This window comes from Neurospora tetrasperma (assembly GCF_000213175.1).
Source record: "Neurospora tetrasperma FGSC 2508 unplaced genomic scaffold NEUTE1scaffold_81, whole genome shotgun sequence".
In the NCBI taxonomy this organism is placed as follows: domain Eukaryota; kingdom Fungi; phylum Ascomycota; class Sordariomycetes; order Sordariales; family Sordariaceae; genus Neurospora; species Neurospora tetrasperma.
The window spans coordinates 8972474-8998833 of NW_009799179.1; the positions used below are offsets into that span (position 1 = coordinate 8972474).

The 26360-nt window shown below is 52.7% G+C and overlaps 7 protein-coding genes across 7 annotated transcripts; 3 read left to right on the plus strand and 4 right to left on the minus strand.

Moving 5' to 3' along the window:
• Positions 1–1284: 1284 nt before the first annotated feature.
• NEUTE1DRAFT_52541 (6-phosphofructokinase) lies at positions 1285–3776 on the plus strand (the record flags this gene model as incomplete). Its single annotated transcript, XM_009857880.1, has 3 exons — positions 1285–1998; positions 2070–2537; positions 2598–3776. 3 exons carry the CDS (start codon positions 1285–1287, stop codon positions 3774–3776), a joined length of 2361 nt encoding a protein of 786 aa, XP_009856182.1.
• A 337-nt stretch (positions 3777–4113) lies between these two features.
• On the minus strand, positions 4114–6240 carry NEUTE1DRAFT_150876 (uncharacterized protein; the record flags this gene model as incomplete). Its single annotated transcript, XM_009858894.1, has 3 exons — positions 4114–5374; positions 5485–5891; positions 5945–6240. The coding sequence occupies 3 exons, from the start codon at positions 6238–6240 to the stop codon at positions 4317–4319; spliced, it is 1761 nt and encodes a 586-aa protein (XP_009857196.1).
• Positions 6241–9276: 3036 nt separating this feature from the next.
• On the minus strand, positions 9277–12989 carry NEUTE1DRAFT_150877 (uncharacterized protein; the record flags this gene model as incomplete). The annotated part of the gene is made up of 2 exons (XM_009858895.1): positions 9277–12100; positions 12181–12989. 2 exons carry the CDS (start codon positions 12987–12989, stop codon positions 9277–9279), a joined length of 3633 nt encoding a protein of 1210 aa, XP_009857197.1.
• A 2230-nt stretch (positions 12990–15219) lies between these two features.
• Positions 15220–17766, minus strand: NEUTE1DRAFT_126877 (uncharacterized protein; the record flags this gene model as incomplete). Its single annotated transcript, XM_009858896.1, has 2 exons — positions 15220–15860; positions 15930–17766. The coding sequence occupies 2 exons, from the start codon at positions 17764–17766 to the stop codon at positions 15337–15339; spliced, it is 2361 nt and encodes a 786-aa protein (XP_009857198.1).
• A 661-nt stretch (positions 17767–18427) lies between these two features.
• On the minus strand, positions 18428–19853 carry NEUTE1DRAFT_119246 (uncharacterized protein; the record flags this gene model as incomplete). Its single annotated transcript, XM_009858897.1, has 1 exon — positions 18428–19853. One exon carries the CDS (start codon positions 19726–19728, stop codon positions 18613–18615), a length of 1116 nt encoding a protein of 371 aa, XP_009857199.1.
• A 1449-nt stretch (positions 19854–21302) lies between these two features.
• On the plus strand, positions 21303–22594 carry NEUTE1DRAFT_119247 (uncharacterized protein; the record flags this gene model as incomplete). Its single annotated transcript, XM_009858898.1, has 2 exons — positions 21303–21529; positions 21617–22594. The coding sequence occupies 2 exons, from the start codon at positions 21416–21418 to the stop codon at positions 21929–21931; spliced, it is 429 nt and encodes a 142-aa protein (XP_009857200.1).
• A 538-nt stretch (positions 22595–23132) lies between these two features.
• Positions 23133–26299, plus strand: NEUTE1DRAFT_126880 (uncharacterized protein; the record flags this gene model as incomplete). The annotated part of the gene is made up of 7 exons (XM_009858899.1): positions 23133–23191; positions 23372–23619; positions 23768–23826; positions 23900–24173; positions 25347–25742; positions 25835–25921; positions 25987–26299. 6 exons carry the CDS (start codon positions 23380–23382, stop codon positions 26014–26016), a joined length of 1086 nt encoding a protein of 361 aa, XP_009857201.1.
• Positions 26300–26360: the final 61 nt, after the last annotated feature.

Consider the following 26360-nt stretch of genomic DNA (forward strand, 5'->3'; position numbering starts at 1 on the left):
ACCACCCGAGAGGCAAATCACATGTTCTTCAGCAGGACGGCTTACACCGCTCTGCAACATGTGAGAGATGATGGGCAGTTTCACACGAGTAATACCTTGATTTTGTGAAGACGGTGGACAGATTTTATACAGGTCGGCCCTATCTGATCCTGTCCGAACCCCTTGGCATTCCCATTCCAATGCGGCTGGGAAGAGAAGTGGTACTAATAAGGTTTTGCCCTGATGAGCCCTGGCAATGGATCGTCTCTGCCGTGGGTCGCGGCGGGCACGGCGGGCTCCATACTATTGACGTTGTTAATGGCCATTCCACCCCGCCGGTTATGTCATCGAATGACCCAATTGCTCTTGCTGGGGCTGCAAAAACCCCTCACCACCAAGACTACCCCAATCCGCCGAGCACTCAGAGACCTGCACCACCACCACGCTTCACCACGTCTTCGTTTGACATGTCAGAATTCCTCCGAGATACTTGAAGGCTCGGTGGATGAGAGCGAGGTGTTTGCTGTGTTGTTACGACTCGGACGATTCGCCCGGGCACTGCATGTTAAAGTCGAGGTTCCTGTCCAGTGAGGCCGCTGGAGAGGTGTCAATGACCCCGCCATTGCCCGCCGCTCACGATAAGATAAGAGCTCTTTTCTTAGCACCATGCTGCTTAGCGCCGATGGCCAGGGCACCCCGTCACCTATGTATCCATGTCAACTGCAGTAGCCGATCAGCAGAGCACACTTCCACTCCGAGCTTCCACTCCTTGTCGGCGTAACTACCCAGCAGCTGCATAGGTACCTACACTACAAGGAGCTGCTTGTTGCGGGCACTTGGGCCGCTGCCCGGCCAAGACTGAAAAGAATTCATCATCCGATTTCCAAGTGGAAAGCTGACGTTCCATGCCCTCTTTTTGTCCCTTCATCTCGCCTCCGTCTTTCTCTTGACGTTTTCCTGAACCTCGTACCTACCTACCTACCTACCTATCTATCCATAACACGAATCTTCTGCTTGTTGCGATCCAAGACCGGGCCGTCATTCGTTCTGCCAACATCGTCAGGACAGTGACTACACTTGCACAAGGCTCCTTGAATCAATCGGTGCTTCCAGGTTGGAGCCTGGAGCATGCCCATTTTTGACCGAGCCATCTTCTCTCGGCCATTGTCTATCCTCAATAACCCGTTCCCGGCGCTCTTTGCCCTCGTCCTGCTTTCGGCCTCCTCGCTAGGCATCCGACTCCTGCTGAGCTCGACTACCCCTCACAAAGTACCACCAACAAAGATGTCGCCAGCACCCATCAAGATGGCGCCCAGAAAGAAGATCGCCATCATGACCTCGGGCGGCGATTCCCCCGGCATGAACGCTGTGGTACGCTCGTGCGTCCGCATGGCCATCCACATGGGCTGCGACGCCTACTGCGTCTACGAAGGCTACGAGGGTCTGGTTAGAGGTGGTGATTTCATAAAGCAGATGGACTGGTTTGATGTGCGCGGCTGGCTCTCGGAAGGCGGCACCTTGATCGGTACCGCTCGCTGCATGGCTTTCTACGAGCGCGCTGGTCGCCTTACTGCCGCCAAGAACATGATTCTCAACGGCATCGATGCCCTCATTATCTGCGGAGGAGACGGCTCTCTTACCGGTGCCGACAGGTTCCGTGCCGAGTGGCCTTCGCTGTTGGAAGAGCTGGTCTCTACTGGCGAGCTGGCGGCCGAGCAAATTCAGGCTTACAAGCACCTCAACATCGTCGGTATCGTCGGTTCTATCGACAACGATCTGTCCGGTACAGACGCCACCGTTGGCTGCTATTCGGCTTTGGCAAGAATTTGCTTGTGTGTCGATCTGATCGAGGCTACCGCCTCTTCCCATTCCCGTGCCTTCGTCGTTGAAGTCATGGGCAGACACTGCGGTTGGCTAGCTTTGATGGCAGCTGTTGCGACAGGCGCAGATTTCCTCTTTATTCCCGAGAAACCTAGGGAGGACAACTGGAGAGAGGAAATGCGTAGCGTTATCCAGCAGGTACGTTTTCCGTGTTCGGCCTGGGCTACAGTGCCACCGAATAAGCAATGGCTAACAAACGGAAACAACAGCACCGCAAGCTTGGAAAGCGCAAAACCATCGTCCTTATCGCTGAGGGTGCTCTCGACAAGTTTGGTAACAAGATCAGCCCCGAAGAAGTAAGAGATCTTCTCGCCGACAAGAATGGCCTCGCCCTCGATACCCGCATCACTACCCTCGGCCACGTTCAGCGCGGTGGTACTGCCGTCGCATATGACAGAATGCTCGCGACCCTTCAGGGTGTTGAGGCCGTCAAGGCTGTCTTGGAAGCCACTCCCGAGACCAAGACTTGCTTCATTGCCATTACCGAAAACAAGATTGTCAGGAAGCCCCTGATGGAGGCGGTACTGGATACCAAGCAAGTCGCCAAGGCGATTGAAAGCCAGGATTTTGACGGAGCCATGGCTCTTCGTGATGCCGAGTTTTCGGAGCAGTACAAGTCGTTCATGATGACAACTGCAGGCCAGATCGATCACGAGACATTGCTGCCTGAAAAGGAGGTGAGTGATGATCATGCTATTTGCGTTTCATCTGGCTGAGTTGAGCTAACCTCTATTCAGCGCATGAAAATCGGCTTTATCAACGTCGGTGCCCCCGCTGGAGGTATGAATGCCGCCGTCCGCGCTGGTGTGTCGTACTGCTTGTCTCGTGGTCACGAACCCATTGCGATCCACAACGGCTTTGCAGGCTTTGCGCGCCATCATGCCGATTCGCCGGGCTCAGTGCGGCCCTTTGACTGGCTTGAGGTTGATGGCTGGGCTAGCAAGGGCGGTTCCGAAATCGGCACCAACCGTGAGCTCCCGAGCGAGTCTGGCATGGAGACCATCGCCAACCTCATCGAGCAGTACCAGTTTGACGCCCTGTTCCTCATCGGTGGCTTCGAGGCTTTCCACGCCGTCTCGCAGTTGCGCAAGGCCAGAGAGCAGTACCCCTCTCTGTGCATCCCCATGACGCTGCTCCCAGCGACCATCTCCAACAACGTTCCCGGCACCGAGTACTCTCTCGGTTCCGATACTTGCCTTAACGAGCTTGTCGACTATTGCGACAAGATCAAGCAGTCCGCGTCTGCCACTCGCAGACGTGTCTTTGTCATTGAGACACAGGGTGGCCGTTCCGGTTACATCGCGACTCTCGCCGGTCTCGGTGTTGGTGCCTCGGCCGTTTACCTTCCTGAAGAAGGTCTTAGCTTGGAAATGCTCAGCGAAGACGTCCGTCATCTGAAGGAGGTGTTTGCTCAGGACAAGGGACAGAGCAGAGCCGGTCGCTTGATCCTGATCAATGAGAAGGCCTCCAAGGTCTACAATGCCAAGCTCATCGCCGACATTCTCCGCGACGAGGCCCACGGTCGTTTTGAAAGTCGTGAGGGTATTCCCGGTCACATGCAACAGGGTGGTGTTCCCTCGGGCATGGACCGTTGCCGTGCTGTCCGCTTGGCCATCAAGTGCATTCAGCAGCTCGAGAAGTATGGACGCAACGTGCACAACCGCGTCAAGGTGGATCCCATGAGCGCTAGCGTCATCGGTATCAAGGGAGCGAGTGTTATCTTTACGCCGGTCCAGAAGTTGGAGGAGGAGGAGACCGACTGGCCCAACAGACGCCCCAAGGCTGCCTTCTGGCTTAGTATGAAGGAGATCGTTGACATCCTTGGAGGCCGTCCTCGGCACACCTTGCCTGAGCCCGACCTTACGGGCGTCAAGGCCAAGGACGTGAAGCGTGGACTGGAGCCGGTCGCCAATTAAGCCTTCCCTACATTACCGTTTCATGCCTTACTTACGATTAAAATGTTTATGCTCTGGGAGTTTTAGCAGTGGTGAATGTGATTTTGCACCAAATTGGCATGGATAAGGAGTCTTGTACCTAGATGGGGGGGACAATGCAAAAGGACGGTATCGTTATGGTTGTATGAGAAGATTAGGTATGAAAAGAAATCAGATGACTCTTGAGACAGAAACCTGGGACAAAGTGAACTCGACTCATTTTTTTTTTCGGTTGTCCAAGGGATGCTTAAGGACGAATGAACCACATGTATTAAATTATAATATTGGTACCAACAACAAAAGGTGGAAAAAAATAATATGGCAGATGGCCTGACAACATCGGGCCTTCATTGTAAGCCATATCCTCAACAGTTTTCTTTCTTTGTCATCGCTACAGTCAACAAGAACGTGACGAGATCAAAGAAGCTCGTCCGCCTGTTGATCGTCAACTCGTCAAGGCCAATTCACACCAAAACATCCCATTTCCTTCAATTCATCATCTCGATATTCTAAAATCGGTGACTACACCCTCCTCTGCCCCACGTACCCCTGACCCCCAGGATGACCATGATGCCCTGGCGCCTCCACCCTTAACGCCGTGTGATCCGCCATTAACTCATGACGATAAGCCTGGTCCGGCAACTCAAACACCGCCCTAGGCGCGTCCAACTCCATCGGCCGTTCCATCCTGTCCAGCTGCTGCACGTTTGTATATCCTCCACCCCCAGGATGCATCTTCTGGTCCCATTCCCCTGCTCCTGCTCCAAATCCGTATCCAGTGGCGAGCGTGCCACAAGGCGGAATGGGCGAGGTAGTGGCGCTCGGGGCTTCGGATCCCACGACCGTCGTACCGTCTTCGGGGCTGTTGAGATTGGTATTAGAGTTTTTGTTATTGTTCCGCCGGAAGAGGAAAAAGGCAGCCATGATGACGCCTAGCGCGACGACGCCCAGGCCGACGCCGACGCCGACGCCAATCTTGGCGCCAGAGGAGAAACCACCACCCGAGGCAGATTCGGCGGTGGCTGACGTTCCCGTAGTATCGGGGCCCGTAGCCGAACCGGACGGAGTTGATGGAGAAGTGGTCGTGGTGGTGGTGGTGCCGCCGCCGCCAGAAGTAGTAGAGCTAGTCGGCTGCTCCTTCGCGCCATCATTGGGATCCCACTCCGGCACCGTCCGCCACGGCTTCCAAGCGTTATCATTGCCGTTCAGCGCCACCTCGGCCAGCTTGCCGCCCACTATATAATAAATGCGCACTTTTGCGCTTTTCGTTTCCTGGATGATGGCGCTCACGACGGCAAGTTCGGCGTTGGCTTCGTCGGCTTGCGGCCAGTAGGCTGTGGACTGGTTCTCCGCGACGCCCCAGACGTAGTTTTGCGTAGTGAGGCGGTACAGGGACTTGTCGCTGCCGACGTAGTAGACGTTGCGCGAAGCGGCTGTGTAGAAGCTGATGCCGATGGATTTGGGCTGGCCCGTCCAGAAGGGGAGGGAGTAGTTGGAGGGGGCTGAGTAGTCGATTTTGAATGAAGACGAGGGGGTGGAGCAGGTGCTGAAGCTGCCCTTGAGCGGATGGGGGGTGGTGGCTGGATGGATGGATGAAATGGGGGAGGTTAGTAAGGTATGATGATGTTTTTGGAGTAGGGTGTCGGTGTAGCCTTCCGGATGACAACTGGCAGATGATGATGTAACTTACAGATGTACCAATTCTTGTCCCGGCCCCATTGCGTGATTTGAATGTTTTTGTCGTCTCGAGGTGTGAAGACAGTGAAGTTGCCTTGATCTCTCCCGTCGACTGCGGCGATGGCATTGCTTCCTGGAACGTCATGGTTGATGGTTCCCTCCCAGTTCCAGGTAGTAGTATCTGGATCGTAGCTGAGCTCATTGAGATGCATGTTTTCGTCGTGGTAATAGAGCCGATAACCACGGTTTTGGTCGCGGAGAAAGGCGGCTATGCCAGAGTTTGTGTGAGGTGCCGGCGCTCCCCCAGCCACAACGGGCCAGAATCCTGACTCTGCGTCCATGTAAAGACCGGTCGACGGATCACACTTGAAGATGGCATTTCTAATACTATTGGATTCATCGAAGTAAAATAATGATGCCCTGGGGTGAAGTTAGCAACGTTGTCGCCAGGAATAAGACAGAGAAGGACTGACCAGGTATTTGTTTGGTCGTACCAGCCGGTCCCGGCCAAAGGACTGCCGGCTTTGGGCGGGCTTTGGGTGAAATTGAGATAGTTGCCGCCCGTGGTTGAATAGTAGATAGTATCCATTCCCATGGTATTGCATCTGGTGTATCTGTATTGGCCAGTGGTCTCGTTCAAGACGACAACCTGACCAGCGACCGAGTTCCACCATGATGCCATGGTAGCCTCAGAGGGTGTGACCGAAGCCGCCACGAGCAGAAGCGTCAACAGCGGCTTGGGTATTGACATGGCGCCGAAAAGAGCCATTGAGAATGAGAGGAGAACCCGAGCACGGGGTTCGACTCTTGAACGGATGAAAGATGGATGTTACAAAAAGTAGCGGAACCGGAGGAAGAGGTGAGAGTTTACAAGGCGAGAAAGGGGGACGGCGTGGTCTTGGATACAAGTAATAGACTGCAGCGCGCTTGGCAGCAGCCGCAATGTCTAGCAACGAAAGCGACGTCGTGCAAACGGGCGGAATCCTTCCGCTTGATACATGGAGAGGTTACAACAGAGCCTGGAATAAGAAAAGAACGTGGGGGCGGAGCGGAAGAAAGTGTAATTTCAACCCCAGACAACTGGAACGTCCAATTGGAGGTTGCCTGGGTCTAAAAATCTCATACGAGTGAATCGTCTTCCAGTTCCCGTTCAAGTCTTAATTCCAGTCCAGAAAGAGCAGTCCAGCTCTGAAATAATGATGGGCCGGCTATTGTTTTTCCTTTTCTCTTTACTCACCCACTCACTCAGCATGACTTCCCTCCCCTTCTTCGTGATCCCCATTTCTTGCGGCTTTTTTCCATCCGACATGCATCAACTTCCAGATTCCGAGTCCTTTCGAGAGGCGGACACATCCTGAGGACCAGCCTTATCACCACCTCCATGCTTGTTCGGAGTTCTAACCCTGCTGCGCCTCCAGATTTGACGGTTTGATGGACCCCTTGTTTGACAGTCCCATCCCAGGAACAGGTAATCCCCATTGTTTCGGGACATAGAAGGCCGCGGTTGCGCACCTAGAGCGGTAGACATGCCACTTGGGTACGCCTCTGCATGAATATAAAACGTTAGCTTGGTACGACCAACAGGGAGCAGACAGATGACAGGATAGCTATCTCCTGTACAGATACCAAGGTTCCTTGCCACTCGCAAAGACTGAGCTAGCATTTTAGAGCCATGCAGAGGTGTAACATTGCGCGCGAGTGAACGGCGGCGAGCGAGTGATGGCCAGAGAGTCTAGCGGCTGCAGTGCAATGATCGAGGTCTGAATCCTGTCAGATGCCAAGCCATGGAATTGGGAACGTCAATGCAGGGCAGCCAACAGCACATAGGGGGTTCTCTTTTCGAGGGTGGTGTCGCTCACTGCTGACAAGGGGCGATTCCGTACTGCTGACCAGTCATTGCTCGTCATTTGGATGCCGTTCTTCCATCAGACTGCTGTTTTGATATATCACCATCCTCCATCCGCACTGTTTGATTTTGGATCGGAGTTTTGTCCCAACAAGGAAACAACCTACCCCAGATCTGTCCAGCCATCATCGGCCTTGCAAAAGAACCCCTTGTTTATCAGGTAGTCGCACAGTCATGTACACTACATATGACTGAGCTGACATCCATATCTCTTCGCTGTCCGCCATGGAATTGCGTCCTTGGACCCGTCGCCGATATCTTCAAGGTGCGCCTCATGAGAGACTGTGAGAGAGCTAAAACACGGTTGCAAACAAATATATCCTATTCGGGGGGGAGAGATGGGAAGTGGTAACTCGTAAAGCCATGGGCGCTGACTGAGTGACTTGCAGGAGATGGCCGATGATCGGTCGTCCTAAACGCCTCCCTCTCACACTTGTCCAAACGAACGGCGTCCATATTGACTGGCTCGACTGGCTATGGGCGCCCGAGAAGCGACGACGACCTTCCATGACTTGTCTACAAAATCCTTGATGAGTTAAAAGTATTGCGCTTCCGTTTGGAGCGGATTCGGCCGTTCTTCTGCGCACTTTAGATTTCAGACCTGCGTCTTCTTGCACGTGCATTTTAGCCACAACAACTTGGCTAGAATGTACTGGGGTAAGACCACCATTGGCGACTAGCCCGGTACAAGTAGTAGCATGCAAAAAGTATACTAGTGTACCATAGTATGTATATGGTGTGCCTGCTTGGCATTCCGGAGTGAACTTCCCCGGTCGTGGGGCGGGCTTCCCTATATCAAGACTACCTAACCGCTTTGGGAGCGACTTCTAGGAACTTGACTTACATCTCCACAGTCCTTAACACTTCACCTCAATACCAGGTTCAAATTCCGATAGCCGTTCCGTTGCGCGATCTTATTTGTACTACAGAAAAAAAGTTGGGAAGTCCTACCCGAAACGGTTAAGTAGTCTAGATTTAGGGGGAGGGGGGTAGTCTGCCGATAACCGGCCTCCCTGTTGATGCTCGCAATAGCATCACATATGTAGGCAGCGAAAGAAAAGACATGGGCGTATTTCTGCTGTTGTTCTTTGGCCATTCCGAAGTCGCAGCAATAGTAGCACCGGCGGGTTTTAACAGGGCAAGCAGTCTAGTGTGGCTAGAGAACTGATGTGGAAAAGCTCCTGATGCACAGTCATCATGTCGCAGACTGACGTCTCGTTGGGTAAAAAGGATTTTGGTAACATGAATATATTGGGTACACTAGGCAAGCTGAATCTTGTATCTGGCAACGCTTTCGAGGTTAGACAACAGAGACTTTTTATGGGAGCGTGAGAAGCCTCATCTCCTGGAACTCTCTGTTTCCTGCCTACAACAGTGCCATGTTTTCCTACGCAAGGTAGATCAAGGTAGGCAGCGCGTCCCCTTCGTCGAGAGAAACCAGCACATACAATATCGGAACCGACAAGCTTCGATCAATTTCAGATAAAGTTCCGCTGCTGATTTCCTCCTCATCAGCCAACAATTTATATATACATATTAATAGCAACACCCGCTGTCTAGTAACAAGCTGCCTGTTCAGCTTTATCGAGGCAGAAATGGTAATCCACCACAGCGGCATACTCCTCGATTCAACATGCCGAAAAGACAGAACTGTTTGTGAAACCCCCTGAATGCTCCAATACTGCATCGCGCAGATAGCAAATTCATACACAAGAGCGATGTTAACTCCGGGATTTGGTGATCACAAGGCGTTCCAAGCTATGCGTTTACATCGGCATCTCTTGGACCTGAAATACGCTCCCGCATCCACGTAATGTTTCTCTCCTCAACAATCGCAGCCAAAAAACGATGGTGACGGGTAGGGTAGCGACGTGCTCCTCCTCCTCTTCCTCCTCCTCTTTACTGTTGTCGTGCACCTCCACGGCGACCAGTGAAAAGGTAGTTGAGGTCGTCGATGGAAAGCCTTGCGAGCTGCTTACCCTCGGTCTCATCAAGCGCCGTCTCGACAATGTTTCGCTTCAGGTTCTGCAAATCGATGATGCGATCCTCAATGGTTTCTTGAACCAAAATTTTGTAAACGTGAACCTCCCGTTGTTGGCCGATTCGATAGGCTCTGTCGACGGCCTGGTCCTCAATGAACGGATTCCAAAAGGGATCACAAACAATGACGCGCGAAGCAACAGTCAAATTGAGGCCCGCATTTCCGGCTTTGAGAGAGACCAGTAATACCTTGACGTCAGGATCTTCGACAAACGCCTGGATGGCATTATCGCGTTGGGATCTGGACATATTACCTGTATAGCGACGGTACTTGATGTTGAGCTTAAACTTGAGAGAGCACTCAATGAGATCGAGATGAGACGTCCACTGCGAAAAGATGATGGCCTTCTCGTTGAACTGCTGAAACTGATCAACCAGTTCGGTCACTCGACTTACTTTGGCCGAGTCTTGCCAATGGTCCCAAGTGTACTGGAGTAGGCGATCTCGTGCGTCCTGGTTTCTGCTGGCGTTTGCTTCTTTGCGCAGTTGGTCAAAAACGGTCGGCTTCCAGTCCTCCTTCTCTTCCGGCTTAACCTTTGTAGGACGTTTCCCTTCGCTCTTTGCTTTACGCTTCTTCTCCCCACTGAGACTGCCCAGCGACCCATCCGACGTGTCTGATCCATCACCGACAAGAGAATCAGCATCATCGTTGTCCAACTTCTCCAGGGCTTCAGGCATATGAGCAGCCTGGAAAGACGTGTAATTGGTCACCCTTGTATGGTCAGCGGGGCCACGGCAAACCGGACATTTGGCGACATTCGCTCCGTCCTGTCCGTTTCGGATTCCGTTCATAGCGGATTGGTCAGTCAACGAGGAAAAGCAGTCCGCGCAAATATCATGACCGCAGGGAAGTAGGATGGTAGGGTCTATGACCGCATCGTAGCATATAGGGCATTCGAATGCCTTGATTTGCTTGATCCTGTCAATGACGACAGGCTCCAGGGTCTTCGCCAGCTCAATCATTGTAGCTTCGGCCAGATGATTCTTGGGGTTAGCCTCAAAGTCGGTGAGATGCGGGTGACAGCAGGCTTGTCTGAGTCGCAAGAGAAGGACGAGAATGTTTGAGTAATTCTTGCCCACCGTGTTATTTCTCACATATCTGCCGTAGATGACCTGGGACTTCTCTTGCAGATTCTTGTAGAATTCAAGCTCGCCTTCGGAGAACTCAACGTGCTCAGTGTACAGGGACTTCGGAGGCAGGTTCAGAATGGGATTGCCGTCTATCACCGTAGTCTTCATGCGCCTCAGCATTATGGCTTTCAACAAAGCCTGTAACTGTTTCATGGCCGTGCTCTTTTCAATGTCGCGTCCGTTGTACTTGTGGTCCAAAGATGCGAAGGCTTCTTTGAATTTCTTCTCGTCACAGAAAGGTTTGATTTGCAGGAAACGCAGCAGAGAGGAAAGCTCCGAAACACTGTTCATCATGGGCGTTCCAGTCAGACACCATCGGTAAGTCGCTCGAACCTGGCGGACAGCTCGACTCTGCATTGTATTGGCGTTCTTGACACATTGGGCTTCGTCTAAAATGACGCGGAAAAACTTGGTGCTAGGATGAAGCATCGGGCACTCGAGCCGATATCGCTTCTCAGCTTGCTCATCCAACCCATTCAGGCTCTCGGCATTTTTCTCGAGATAATGATGGTGTTTCTTGAATTGAGCAGTCAGGGTACCGTAGGTGGTTAGCACGACGTCGTACTTCTGGAGTTCCGTCCAAGGCTTCTTTTTTGACCCGCCGTGATAGAGATAGACATTCATGCGGCGGTCCTCTTTCATCTTGTTTTGGATCTCAAGTTCCCATTGCTTGATCAAAGCCACGGGGCCAACGATTAGGTTGGTTGCCACTTCACCCTCCGGAGCTCTGCGGCTAGCCATGAGTGCCAACGTCGAAATCGTTTTCCCCAGGCCCATATCATCGGCAAGAATTCCACCCCGGTTGTGGCCCCCTTCCATATCAGTCATCCACTTGAGTGCCAACTGCTGGTGTGGATAGAGGGGGTACTTCAAATCTGGTGGTGTGTCTCCGCGTTCCTCCGGTGGTATATCCTCATCTGGCCGGATGTTGGATAGCAGCTTACTGATCTCGTCCTCTCTCTTCAAGGGATCATCCAGACCGAGCGTCGTCAGCCTCTCGTCTAATGGATTCCCCCATACATCAGTCATGGAGCTGAAATCGTAGGTAGCAGTCCGACTGATTACGTCGGTCAGCGATGGTATGTGTACTCTGCTAGAGCCCGAGTTATTCGGCGCATAGTAGTCCCCATTGATTAATGTGCCCGGCCGCGAGCTATCGACGGTCACCAGGCCACCGGGTAAACTAGGAAAGGCCAGAGATCTGTTATCCGAAGAGAAGATACTATTGGAAGAGCTTGAGAGCTGAGGCCGAGCTGGTCGAGACGAGCGTGACGTACCCGATCTGCTAGAGACCGCAGGGTTGTGAAAAGGACCATTCCAGATATCATTTATGTCAGGCATCAAGTCCGGCGTGTTGTAGAGCTGAGGAGCAGGAGCAGGAAGTTGAGGGGCCGGCAAGCTCGTGCTGTGCGGTATGCCAGCTTGAGGGCCATGGTACGATACCTGATTACTCTGATAAGGAGCAAACGGCGAGGTTGGAGTCAAGGTCGCTGAAGATGTTGAAGTAGCTTGCGCGAACTGTTGCCCAAGCAGGGCGTCCACATCGACATCACTGATAGATAGCGACAGTTAGTAGTGTCACAGTATAAATCGAAATCCTAGGACAAAGATAACAATAGAGGTTCTACGTACTCGGTGAGGTCGATCAATGGGCCAGAGTCGAAGCCGTTGCCAAAGCCGAAGTTGTCGTCGAAGGGGTCAATGCCGTTGCCTGCGAAGGTGCTGGCATTGAAGGGATCCGAGAATGCCGAATGAGAGGAAGTACCGCTTCCAGAAGCCGTACGCTTTGAACTACGTCTGGTATCATTGAGAGCATCATTGCCTAAGCTGGTACCGATTGAGCGCTTCCGCTCCCGAGGAACAAACCCGCTGAAAGAGTTTTGGGCGTCTTCGGAACCGTCGAGTCGGGACTCATGTTGCTGGGGGAGTTGTTGAAGGTTTTCTTGTTCTTGCTGGTATAAACCTTGTAGAGGCCGTTGTTGCCCCTGTTGCTGATGCTGTTGCTGCTGTTGCCGTTGAGGAGGGTGTTGTTGGGGGTTTAGCCCCCTCTGTGTCTGTTGTTGACGAACTTGATTGCCCTGTTGACGTGCTCGTTGTTGTGCTGTAGCAGTGCCAGCTGGAGATCGCCCCCCATCCGCCGTGCCCCAAAAGCCCGCGTACATCGGGGAACCACGAGAAGCTCTAATCCTGTCCATGTCCCTAACAATGTCGCAGATCTTGTCATTGGTCTCGATGAGAATAGCCTTGCTCTCGTCAGTCTCTGGCTCTTCTTGGAGTTGAGCCCGCAGTTCCAGCTGGATAGTCAAGTTTATTTCCAAGTCGGCAAGGTCTTTAGCTTCAGCAGTGGGTTGAGGCTGGGGGTTCGGGGAGGGTGATCCAGTTCGTGTCTGCCGCAAAGAGGCGCGCGTCGAAAACACTGTTCCTCGGCTGGGGGTTGTCATGATTTAAGTGATAAGTAGGGCGACTCAACTGGCCATATGACAACGCAGCGGCGAAAGAGGCTCAGGGCTCGGTGAGTACGAGGGAAGGCGCGACCGGGGAACCTCGGCTGCAGGTAAAACAGGCAGGAGTCCGCCGCGATGTTCAAGTTTTGATGGATGCAAGGCAAGTGAGATTCGGTCGCGTTGGATGCTGTGATCAAGAGTAGAGGTGGGAAGTAGCAGCCAAAGTATTTGGAAATTTCCGGAAGGTGTCAGAGAAAAATGCAGTCATATTGCGTAGGTGAAGGTACTGGAGAGAGGACAGCTTGGAGTCTGTAGGCATCGGAACCTACTACGTATGTTCTTCAACTTGGCCTGCACTGGAGTGTCCTTTCCAAGGCCCGATAACAAGATCAAGAACCTGCACAGTTACTCCAAGACCGCACAGCCCGCTTCGAAGGTCTCAAGAGACCGTGTATTTCCCTTAAAGCCTCGGACCTGGAAATGGTTTTGCTCTTCACGCGTATCTGTGAAACGTTGGAGGCTCCTATTTGCCCCGGCGGTTGCCAGTCTACAGGTCGAGGTAGCTCGCGGCCTGGTGGGCACCTGCAAATCGGATGACGGTCGGCGATCTTGGCTGAAGAAACGATACGTGGGGTGATAACGCAAGCCCCAAGGGGTAGAGTTATCGAAGACGGGAGCAGGCTGAAGAGCCTCAAGTGGATTGTTTGAGTGACCGTGGCTGCCTGTTGTAATCAGGATGTCTAGACCGCGTGGCCATCCAGATGCCGTCGACCCAAAGAAGGCTGCATGCGCACCACCAGGTTTCTCTGGAGCTGGGTGTGGCCTCCAACTGACTTGAACCACGTAACAAAGAGGAAGATCCGTTTAACAAGATCGCGGTTTTGAGCACACCTTTGTATTTGTGTGGGTGATGCAGGTATTGGACGAGTCCAGCTTCAAGCGAAACTGCAGCTTCAAGCTGACATATGAAAGCCAAAGCGAGCCGCGTGCGGAAAGGAAAGGTGAGATGAGAAACAGAGGGCAAGAAACTTGTGTAATCCTCGTGTACGACGCTGACTCGGAAAGTTGCGCCGATTGTGAGGAGTCAAATTGAGACTCAGGTGGAAGGAGGCTGTGTTATTCGGAGGAAAAGCGTTTGCTTTGAATTGGTTGGCGGTTACCAGTTTGAAGCCACCAGAGAAGCGGAAACGTCGTTGGCAGATTGTTTCCCTTGAGAAAAAGCAATCACAAACGCCAACACGAGTGCCGACTTCTTCATTGCCGCAATCGATTCGGTTCAGACCACCAAAACCTCGCGTGTTGCGTCTTTCTGATTGTTGACTTCTTTTACGCGCCACTTTTACGTAGTGAAATCGATCAACGCGTTTTGGTGTTTCCCTGTTCATCCGATTTCAAAACGCTGTTTATGCCTCCACAATGCATCCCTTCAGCTTTCCCCACACTGTTCCAGAGGCAGCACCCACAGTTCCTAGCTTCATCGGACTCTTTGCTCCAGTCAGCTCCAGCTCGCTGTATTTATTATCAAACATGCTCGTCAGGTCTCGGAGCGTCTGCTTCCCTCCTGTGTCCAGGTACAGAATGAGGAAACAATGGATTCACAAGTTACTGCTGTTTGTGGGCCAAGGTAAACATTGTCAGCGAGCGCTTTCCTGCACGCATGGATACCTTACCTAGGTACCTCATCTCACAAGCTCTCAAATTACGTGACCTTGCATCAAACCTTGGACATCCGCAAAGATCATGATAGTATATGGAAGGAACTCGGGAGCAAAACAGACTCTCTGCGCAGTTCGGTGCAGAAAGCCTGAGTGGTTGTTTGGTAATGCAAGTGCAGACATGGACCTTGGTTATCGGTATCGGCTCGCTATCGGCCTGGATAATGAGGGCACATCCACAAGTACTATATCTAGAAGGCTTGATCACATCTGCCAGATATGTGTTTGACACGTTCATGATTTTAATTCTTAGATCTGTCGCCGGTCGCTTTCCACGCCAAATTCCATAATAGAGATGCGCTGGCCCAGAAAGGCTTTGCTGTCATGTCGTACAATCCAATGCTTGAACTGGGGAGAATGTGACAATATATCATACGCCACTCGAAAACTCCGTCCAGAAATTAGATTAGTATGTGCTGCCTGAAGGGCAGTAAAGTAAAAATCCACTCTTAAAGTTCATTATGACAGGTCGCGAAGCCAAAAGAAACCGACCATGGGAGGGAGGAGGAAGAAGTTTGAAAACCCATGAATCATAAACAGAGACGCGTGGTATTTGAGCATCTCGCGTGTTCCCAACAACGCCGTAAATGCATGCCGCAAAAACTCTCAAGAGAATACAATCAACCGAATCAGGTCGCTGATGAGCTGTTGCCGTCCGACTTGTCATCCTTGCCCGAATTCGATACCTTCTCCCACCACTTACTCACTTCCCCGCTGAACCAGTCCCAGAAATTTGGTGTCTTCGAATCGGAATTGTCATCAGACGGTTTGCCACCGTCTGTCCCATTGTCACCTTCGGGCGGTTGGTCGGTAGGGTGCGGGTTGGGCTGGTTGGTGCTAAGGGTATTTGGGCTGGATGTGGTTGAGGAGGTCTTGGCCGATGTAATGGCCGAGGTAGCAGGGGAAGCAGGAACCGACTGTGCCGGATCAGTGGTAGACACCGTGGTAGGAGTGGTGATAGATGAGGTGGCAAGAAGGGCAGCGGATGAGGTTAGTGTGTAAGATGTCACGGGGTCTGCCGGGCTCTCGATCCCGGCTCCCGGTTCGTCATTATGGAGCCCTACCGGCTTCAACGGAAGACGAATTGTCCCGTTATTAGGCGCCGGGGAGATGCCGACAGAGTCGCAGAGAATGTTATAAACTTCAATGTTTTCTAGAGCACCGTCAGTGAGCTTGGTTACACAGTGATATTCCGCAATAAACCAGAAAAAAATGCACTTACGGAAAACTTCAAGCCGGCTGTTCGCCTCATGAGGGAAAGCCGGACCGCGGGCAATGAATACTGCCCTCATCAAGGGATGCTCATGATCATAACCGTGAAGACCGCGAGGGTGGTACACGGCTCCTTGCGCCTGCGCCTCCTTCAGGTTCATCTCTTTCATATTGACCAAAGCCCAGCCTGCTTTAGGTACGATCCAAAGAGGAGCAATCCGTTCATTCTTCGAGAAATGATATCTCTCCGGCATGTTGACATCGCGCAGATAGACCTCGAGGTTCGGGTTCGTTTTCGTTTTCTCAATCAGGTCGCGGTAAATGTCCTCAAGCTCATCGGGGTTCTTGGGTCTCAGTCCCACCAGCGGCCAGCCGTCTGTGTGCTCGATCTTACTGAGGTCGACCAAGTCCTCAAGTTGTACAAGTCGGGATATATCAGTGGTCGCCATGCCGTGGTCCGAGACCACAATAACATTGACAATGTCGGTCAAATGCCGCTCCTCCAGTCCCTTAAAGACCTTGTCCATCATCATGTCGACCTTTTCGATAGTAGATCGGATCTCAGTACTGTTCGGGCCATATTTGTGACCGTCAGAGTCAACATTTGGTACATATGCCGCGATAACTTGTGGCCGTTGATCATCTGGCATGTCCAAAAAGCCTAGAATTCGATCAACTTTGTTTCCGAGCTTCTCTTTTCCGTTATACCTATCCATATAGGTAGGTTCAATGTCCAAAACGTGGGCCTCGCTCCCTGGCCACATGTGGATGGCCGTTTTGAGTCCCTGTTTCTGAGCCGAAACCCAGAAGGGCTCTCCGCGCCACCACTTTGGATCCAAACTCCGCGCTGGGTCAGTGTAGTAGAACTCCTCTCGGAGCGTGGGATCCCAAAAGGTGTTACCAACAACACCATGAGCTTCGGGATACAGGCCTGTTGCAAGCGTATAGTGGTTAGGAAATGTGACGCTAGGGAAAGATGGCAGCATGTACAATGGCGACACGCCCTCCTTGATGAACGAACTGAGTCTTGGTGTTAGTCCTCGATTGAGAAAATCGGCCCTGAAGCCATCCAGACTGAAGATGATGGTAGTAGGTGCAAACATGGCAGTGCCATTGCTCACTAGCGGTCGCCTCGAAGTGGCATTCCCCCGCTGTGTTAGTGACAACTTCCACGCCGTCAAAAACAGGATGGCGAAGGCGACGATGATCAAGCTGTATATGAGTATCCATCGGCACCAGTCTCGCTTGCGTCTAGCCTTGGCATCCGCGAAATGCAGCAGGCCTCTTCGGTCGACATCGTCGCTGTCTTCGCGGTCGCTGCTGTCGCCCGTAGAACTTCCGTCTTTCATGGCCCCTTCCTCCATCTCGTACATCAATTCGCCGTCCTCCCCGTGCTGTGCCTCAGCCAGCAGTCTGTCTCTCTTGGCCTGTCTCCTTGCTCGCCGCTTATTCCGCTTGTCGGCCACCAGATCGTCCGTTGACGCTCCCGGTGCGCTAGAGGAACTTCTAGATCGTGACGGCGAAACATCGCTCATGCGGCGCGCAAGCATTCGTAAAGGATTGGGGATTGGCAGGTTAGAGACTGTGCGTTCCAGCTCTTGCTTCCGCCGGGTCTCGGTCACCATCTGTTCCAGCTCTTCCTCCTCCATCAAGACGAGGCGGTCATGGGCAAGAAGCTCGCGGCTGTTACGCGCACGGAGCTGGCGTTCGTCATCTTCGCTGTCGGTGTCCTGTTCGCTCCGAATTGAAATCGCATCGGCATCGTAATCGGAGGGGGAGAGCAGCGATTGCGAGCGGTCTCGGCTAGCCGCAGGGGCTGTTGTCGTGTTCAGCGATCGAAGGGACATGTTCGCATCTCGACGCGGGTTCGCGTTCAAGGAGAGGTTTCGGGATTAAATCTCTGATCAGAGATGGAATTGGGGTAGCATTGTCTAAAGTAGTTGGCTGTTAGACTGCGGATGACATGATACATCGAAGTTGTGCTAACATGCTCGTGGTTTTTTTTTTCCTCGTTGGAGAGATGCAGTACCTAGGTTGGGGGCAGAGGGGGGTTTTCCGTTCCAAAAGGGACCTATGGAACTGGACCCTTGTCAGCAAAAGCCCGGCGTCAGTCGAGGAAATGCCCCTGAAGGTTCTCGGATGAACCCACGCTAAAGGAATGTCATGCCCTGGTCCCGTTTTGACCGCTCGGAACCTTGCCGCTCCCCTCCATCAGCCCAGGCCCCATGTAACTCAGTCCCACAGCGCGCAACGGGTACCACGAGGGTACCTCAACGGCCACACGGAACTGTCCAAAAGTCCAGATCAAAGTCTCAAGTCTCAACATCCATCTCATTTCGCCTCTCAGTTCAGGAAAAACCAAACCAATTCGCGCTCTTGAGGCTCTCTCGACTTTCAGTCACGTCAACGAGAACAAGTAATTACGTGGCCGAAGCCTCATTTCGGTGTAGGCTGCGACACACTTGAACCAAGCTTCATAGCTCAGCTCACCTCAGAGGACTCATGTCTGCTACCAGTTTCACCACGTATATTCTCTATTGGACCGGCTGGTCTAAACCTCTAACTTGGCCTGACCATCTAAGTTATGCCGGAACCGTACTATCCAAGGTCCTTCATGTCTAACTCATAGCTGCCCGATCAAAGCGGAAAAAAGAACGGAGGAGGAACTCCGAGGCGAAGCAAGCCAGCCGACTTCAGCACCAGCAATAGTAATAGTTGTCTTCCCACACCGTATTCTTGTGCTTGCCGCCAGCCCATCGTAAAGACGAGATACTGTGATCGACATTCTCGTCGATCACGACATCAATATCATGGGGATGCACATCACCCACGGCCTTGCAGCCCATCGCTGTCTCCTCATCCGGGTTCCACAGCAACACGGTCCCCAGACCCCACGTGGTTGCCTCAACCAGTGCGGCTTCCACAAGGACCCTGATGTCATAAATGCGCTGTTGCTGTGTTGACTCTAGCACAGTGACGACCTTCAGAATCTTGAGCTTCTTCCGCTTCCAGTCGTGACTCCAGTAGATCCAAGCTCGCCCGTTACTAGTAATGGCCCCCACATTCTCTGGGGCCTTTCCGTCTAACAGCTTTCCTGCGACGAACTCGGCCCGCGCGACCTGCCACGATATCTGAGCAAAGCTGGGCAAGAATGCGACATGCCTTGCCCCGTCGGCTGGGATTCGATCGAAGCGAGCGCTGAGATGAAGCTCGTCCACCTCACAAAGAGTGCGCAGGTCCTCGAGACGCAGGTACCGTATACTGCCGGGTTGGCTGTGTTGGAGGGTAGGTGTCTCGTTGTCACTAGTCGAGGCGGGCGGAATGTAGGTGAGAGTGAGCTCATTTCTGGGGACAACATGCCAGCCCAGGTTCGAATAGTACTGCCGGCCAATGTCGCTGTACAAGACGCTAAGATCGCTGTCCCGATCCATTGCTTCCTGCACACGGCGGAGCAAGGTTGCGGCCATGCCCTGGCGGCGGTAGTCTGGGTTGGTGTACACACTGGCAATACCGTAGCCGTAGCCCTCTCGCGAAACGCCGTTTTCTGAAATCAAGACCTTCTTTCTGGTAGTTTCGCAACTCGCGATGACCTGCCGAGGATATCCCGTCAGGTGCAGTACCCAGTACTTGCAACGCCCGTCCTTGGTAAGCTCCTGTTCCGAAAGGTGAAATTCCTGCGCAACGTAGGTTTCAATGGACATGGGTCGCGCCCAAGCAGCGCCGTTGAGCTTCCATGCTAGCTCTCGCTGTTCCGGTGTGGCCTCGCAAAACTCGGTATCGGCTGCCGTAATGGCTAGCGGTTGTGCCATGATGACTGCGCTGGCTGTGCAGCAATTTGCAAATGACGGTTGGTTGTCAGTGGCAGAGGAAGAGCGTCAATGCGAGTTGAGATCAAATTAATTGTTGGGGGAAGAGACTCGAATGAGGACAGCAACCACAGCTGAAGGACGGAAAGATGTAGTCTGAGGTCCGGAGATTCAAGGTATATAGAAGCAAGGCTGCTCAGCCCGACAGTTGTTTGAAACACCCATTTCGTACGTTCCCCACGTCGGTTGTTCGGCCCGACAGCTGCTCGAAACAAACGTCTCGTACATTTTCCACGTTGTGTTTTCAAGGGCTGTCAGAGTCGCAGAACAGGCTTGTGTGCAAGCTGCTTCACCAATCACTGCACCTCTCTCTCTCTTCGTTCTGGGCAACGTCTTAGCGGGCGTCCCGGCGTGAGTCATCAAAAACCTAAGATCAAATTGGGTAACGGGGAAACTCATATGAGAATACGATGGCTATGATGCTACCATGACTTTTGATAAATGTTGCACATGATTTCGAGGAATTCCCGGCCGCGAAAACGGACCATTATGCTTGTTAGTGCAGTGGATCCATCAAAAAGCTTAATTGCCAACCTAACCAGCCACAATCCGACCTTCGGTCATCATACGCGGATCTGTCATGCGATGATGTTCGACTTCACCTGCTTTTTTAAGCACCTCCCGAAGAAGGCATCCCATCCCCCAGCTTCCATGCACCTTTGGGTCCTGGAAGATCAAAGTGAAGGCCGTAAAGGTGGACTGACAGCTTGGAACGTTGAACAAGATTGAGCATGAAGGATGAGGTTCTTGTGGATCAGCCTGGCCCGGCAAGGGACGAACTGAACAGCTGCTTCATCAAAAAGGCCCGAAACATATGCGGAAACGTGGTGTGCAGTCGTAAGAGTTGCGAGGTAACCAGCTTGCAACGACGGAAAAAGGGAAAAGAAAGAGAGATTCTAATCTTCACCCGGTAATCCATCATTTTCGATGCCGACTTCGCGTTCCCGCATCATAAGGCCTTACCACGACGGGACCATGTCGATAAACGCTCCATACTAACCCAATTACTATGTCAAGAAGTGAATCTGGGCAAGAGGGATCAAGAAGAGCAGGTAACTGGTAATCGTCAGGGCTTGTGTAAGTAGGCGGGTCTGATGAGGAATGTTGCCAGTGAGTGGTGTCGTAGCGCACTTCGTTTGCTTTGCTTGTTGAACAGCAAGGTTATGTCGAGACCTTCGATTTAACGATGTTGGTGACGAGAGGTGAGGTGAATGATCAAAGGCCATGACATGTTCCACTGCAATTGCTGGTGGTTATCGATAAGACCCACTTACAATGGAGCCTGTACCGGGATAACCCCGCGCTTGTTGTGGCAGACACCCTTGCGTCAGGAACCTTGCGAGCCAAGCCACGGAGGCGGAATAATTTGTGTCCGTAACTTTTCGCCTAGCCCTGCCAATTACTGGAGCGCACACAAAAATTGGTCTGGATATCGATGCAAGGTGGATGACTTGGACTCTTTGACGGCCTCGTAACCAGCATCAAAGGTACGCATATCGACCCCCCCAAGCCTCTAGCTTATCACACGGCGTTTTTGGCTTCTCTCCTGAAATTTGCGACAATCCGCACTTTTCCCCTGATTCCCGACTTGTCGCTGACCCAGCAAATCCAACTCAGACCGACAAGAAAAATGGCGGATATCCAGATCGGTTCCAGCGCCTGGCGCCTCGTTGAGGTTGGCCGTGTCCTCAAGCTCGAGGGCGGCAGCCTCGCGACCATCGTCGAGATCGTCGACCACAAGCGCGTATGTTTGAACCGAGCATGGAAACCACCGATTTGAATTCAAGACGCGAGGACAGGAAACTAAACGATCATTTTTCGCGATACACAGGTCCTTGTCGATGGCCCCTCGTCCGACCCCAAGCTCGCTGCCCCCCGCGGCGTCGTTTCCCTCGCCAAGACCCTTCTCACCCCCCTCGTCATCGAGAAGCTTCCCCGTGGTGCCCGCACTGGTGCCGTCAAGAAGGCCTGGGAGGCCGCTGGCATCGATGCCAAGTGGAAGGAGAGCAACTGGGCCAAGAAGCAGCTCCAGCAGGAGCGCCGCAAGGCCCTCACCGACTTCGACCGCTTCAAGGTTATGCGCCTCAAGAAGCAGCGCCGCTTCGAGGAGCGCAAGGCTCTCGCCAAGATCAAGGCCTCTGCTTAATTGATTTGGGATGATTAGATTTGGGAGCGTTTGGTCGGCATGGTTCTTGGGTGGAGGGTTTTTCGAAACGGTCTGCATGAACAACATCAGCATCAGGGTTGCTGGGATACCTCTCTGCGTCGCATTCGGAAGACCTCTTTTGTCACATCATCAGGGTGGCTCGCGGCGTCATAGGGAAAATGCGAATTAAGCCAAAAATGACACCAAGGTCTATACCCCTAAAAACCACCATTTCTTGGGTTTATCTGAGGAGCTGGAATCAATCAAAGCAAGCTGTGATGAACATATCCGAGCTCCAGACAGGGAAGACCAGATTGTGACCATTGCGCTCCGGTGACTTCGGATCTGGTGTGAAGTGATGGTATGGTTTGACTACGCGTCTGGCGCGGTTGGGACGGGCGACTCGTGGCAGCAGAGGTGGATGGAATGGACAGACAAGGGATACAACAACTTCTTGGTCACGGTTGGTTCCTGTTCGGCTGGCTGTGGGTTGTGGCACGCTATCCGCACGTGAAGCTGTATGTTGACGTTCTGACATTCACATAAAGATATGGGACTTGACATCATAGTAGCACTCCATCCCATGTCACGTTTGCTAAAGGGTAATCATGGCATGCCATTGTTAACAACAGACATTTCGAATTACTTCATGAACTTTTTACCATTTAGGAACTTCAGTGAAACTGGTGAAGATTGTTTGGCATCGTGAGCAGTCCGGACTTACACAACACACTACGCTATGAGTAAATCTTGAAGATGACCTCACTGGTGATGGCCCCTGCCAAGACAAATCGAGAGGGCAAGTTACGCTCGGTAGATCCAGAGCAGGAACCTCCAACATCGGCCATTGTTTAGCATACGAAGCGCAACCTTGGAAAACAAATCAATGCTTAAGCAAAAGTCAGTTCCATCCGCAATCACCAACCAACCAGAACCTCTACGTGGACTACATTGTCGTTGAGGGTAAATGTGGACCGTGTTCATCAAGACCCTCCATATACGCATATGGGGCTCCACAGTTTGGTCGGGTCGAAATTGCACTAGCATGATGATTAGGGTTACCGAGGGGTATCGGACAAAGGAGGTTCCTGGGCAAGCTGGGCAGTGGCTGCTGTGCCCGGTTGAGCGATCACACACCGGGGCCGGGGGCGTGCACGCACTTTTGGTGAATTTTGGATCCCGAACTTTTTCTCTCCCACCACGCCTTGCGACCCCTTCACAACCCCGCATATCAAACCTTAGCGGTATTTTCTCAACAATGTGAGTGCGACGAGGAGATGCACACTCGTGGTACCCGTCCTTTGCTTGGGGCCGTCGCCCAGGCACGATATTGCCATTTTTGCAGCTCAGAATGAGTGCAAAACAGGACGCATTTGAGCGGTGGTGTGTGTGTGCGATTGTGTGCGGGGCTAGAGAGCTGACCAGTCAATCTGCAACTAGCTATCAAAATGGCCGATCCCAGAGTTGAGGAGCTCCCCGAGGAGGAGGTTAAGAAGACCCAGGTCGAGGATCTCGACAATTCCAGCGATGACGAGTCCGATATCGAGGCTGGCGACTCCAGCCTTCCCGCTGGCTCCCAGGCCGTAATCCACTCCCGCAACGAGAAGAAGGCTCGCAAGGCCATTGAGAAGCTGCACCTCCAGCGCGTGCCCGGCATCACCCGCGTCACCCTCCGCCGCCCCAAGAACGTGAGTTGGGAACATGGGAAGAGCGACTGCTGGCCCAGCACTCCTGCCGTCGTGGACAGCCCCGCGATTGGACAGCTTTGTGTTTCAAGGCGGAAGCTTGGAGCTCCCTTTTTGGTGGGGAACTACCATAGCTAACAGAGACGACCAGATTCTCTTCGTCATTAACAACCCCGAGGTTTACAAGTCTCCCAACAGCAACACCTACATGTAAGCTTGCCCGTTCGCTTCGTCGCGGAGCTTCTCCGTTTACCTCGCCGTTCAGATACTAACTCTAGGACAGCGTCTTCGGTGAGGCTAAGATTGAGGACCTCAACGCCTCCGCCCAGGCCGCCGCTGCCCAGCAGCTCGCCAGCCAGTCCGCTGAGCACGACCACGCCGGCCACACCCACGAGCACGAGGAGGCTGGCAAGGCCAAGGAGGAGGAAGAGGAGGACGAGGGTGAGGAGGTCGACGCCGAGGGTATTGAGGACAAGGACATCGAGCTTGTCATGACCCAGGCCAACGTCTCCCGCAAGAAGGCCATCAAGGCTCTCAAAGAGAACGACAACGATATCGTCAACTCCATCATGGCGTTGAGCATCTGAGTTGCCGTTAGGAGCCGTTGATTGACGTTAAAATATACCTCTTGGCCCACCAATCCCGCCACCATACGGCTTCCATTCTGTCTTTTTGCCATTGACTGCCAGGCTTCTCATCCTTGACGGCTTAGCGAATTGTTGAGTTCGACATGTATTCTTATCGTTAGACCACCTTCTGTCTCTACCCCTTTGACAACGGTGGATGTAAAAGGTGTGACGGTCCATTAGGTCGTAGTGTAAGCTCCACGGGAAATTGAAAGAGCTTCATCTTCGTATGTGCAGATTTGACGTCCCCCTGGTGAGACTTGACGGATTTTATTGTAAAGAGTTTGCAACGTGGTGTGCGTTGACTTGGTTCGTCCGAGACAAAATAGATGAGACCAACCAACAGGTTAGGTAAACCAGTTCGCTACCGTTCGCTAAGATAAAAAAAAAAAAAAAAAAAAAAAGAGTCCGTTGCAAGACAGTGATAGAGATTGCAACAATTCGAAGTAGAGTCCCATTTGAATATGTCTATCCAAGAATTGCCTAGAACTCAAGACCCGAGGTGTAATAAAGACGCTTGGATGCGTAGTAAGAGTTTACCCAAGGTATAATATCAAAGGTCAAAACTATTTTGTCTGGGACGAGCTTGGGCATTCCGGTACCTTCCGTGAGTATGAACACACTGAATACGCACAGAAACGTCAACTCCAGAGCGTTAGTGCCGTTTATTCAGCGAGAAATTCAACTGGGCCACCAGACGAACTGTTATAGCTTTCATTCACTTGACAAATGCTCAATTTGCTGCCTTGGCGCAAAAGTTGTAAAGAACATCTTCGCCGTGAGTCGCGACCCGATCATCCCACTGGGGTAGAGTCACGTGACGGCTTCGCGATCGCCCGCATAGGCCTGCTTCAACTCTTTGCCGAGTGCAAGCAACGATACTGGCAGCGATTGACCTCCACTCCCTGACCACCTCAGAACCACCGCAAAAATGGCCGCAGTAAGTGCAATCCGTTAGTGGGGAGACTCTGGCCGTGCGACCGTTTGCCATCCACGGGTGGCTCAATTTCGTGGCCGTCAATTGCGCCGTCGAAGCCCCGTCGCCTTGGGTCATCATGATGCCGCAAAGAAGCTGAGCTAATTTTGCCTGTCGTCGAAAAACAGCGGAACGCAGCTCTCAAGGTCGACTGGGCCAAGATCACCACCTCCCTCGGCCTTCGTGGTCAGACCGCGGCCAGCCTCCAGGCTTTCAAGAAGCGCAACGACGACGCCCGCCGCAAGCTCCAGCAGCTCTCGGAGCTCCCCACCACTGTCGACTTCGCCGCCTACCGCAGCACCCTCAAGAACCAAGCCATCGTCAACGAGATCGAGAAGCGCTTCACCTCTTTCAAGCCCGCCACCTATGACGTGAACCGCCAGCTCAAGGCCATCGAGGCCTTCGAGGTTGAGGCCATCAAGAACGCCGAGGCCACCAAGACCAAGGTCGACCTTGAGCTCAAGGATCTCGAGAAGACTCTCAAGAACATCGAGACTGCCCGTCCCTTCGACGAGCTTACTGTGGTATGTTCTGGACGTCTAGACGACGGACGAGGACAAGGGCGCATGGAGTGCTGGGACTGGGCCATGATGCTGATCATCGAGTTTGCGAACAGGACGAGGTTGCCGCTGCCGAGCCTTCCATCGACGAGAAGACCTCCAAGCTTGTCTCCAAGGGCCGCTGGTCCGTTCCTGGCTACAAGGTATGTTCATGTTCCAGAACTGGGACTTTGGTGGTGGATGATGCACATACTGACTACGACAACAGGAGCGTTTCGGCGATCTCTCCGTACTATAAATGGCGACCCCTCAGTCAACGCTTCCATTTGTTTATGTACTCTAGCATTGTAGATAGCAGGAATGCGCCAAGGAACTACGGATCAATCGCATCCTCTATCTCCCACTATGATTTCTGACAACCGTTACAATACTTCACGAAGCTTCTTTCTGCCACTCACATCCGTTAACGCAGCTAGCTCACTCACTTACCTCCCGGCCGGCTCCGAGGACACTCACCTCACTTTCCTCTCCCTGTTACCTCTCTGATCCAAGCAACCGCCCAAGCCCCCTAGTCATCTCCTCATCGGCCTCCAACGTCCTCTCGAACAGCGGCGCCTTCAGCCAGGACGTATGCCCCCCCCC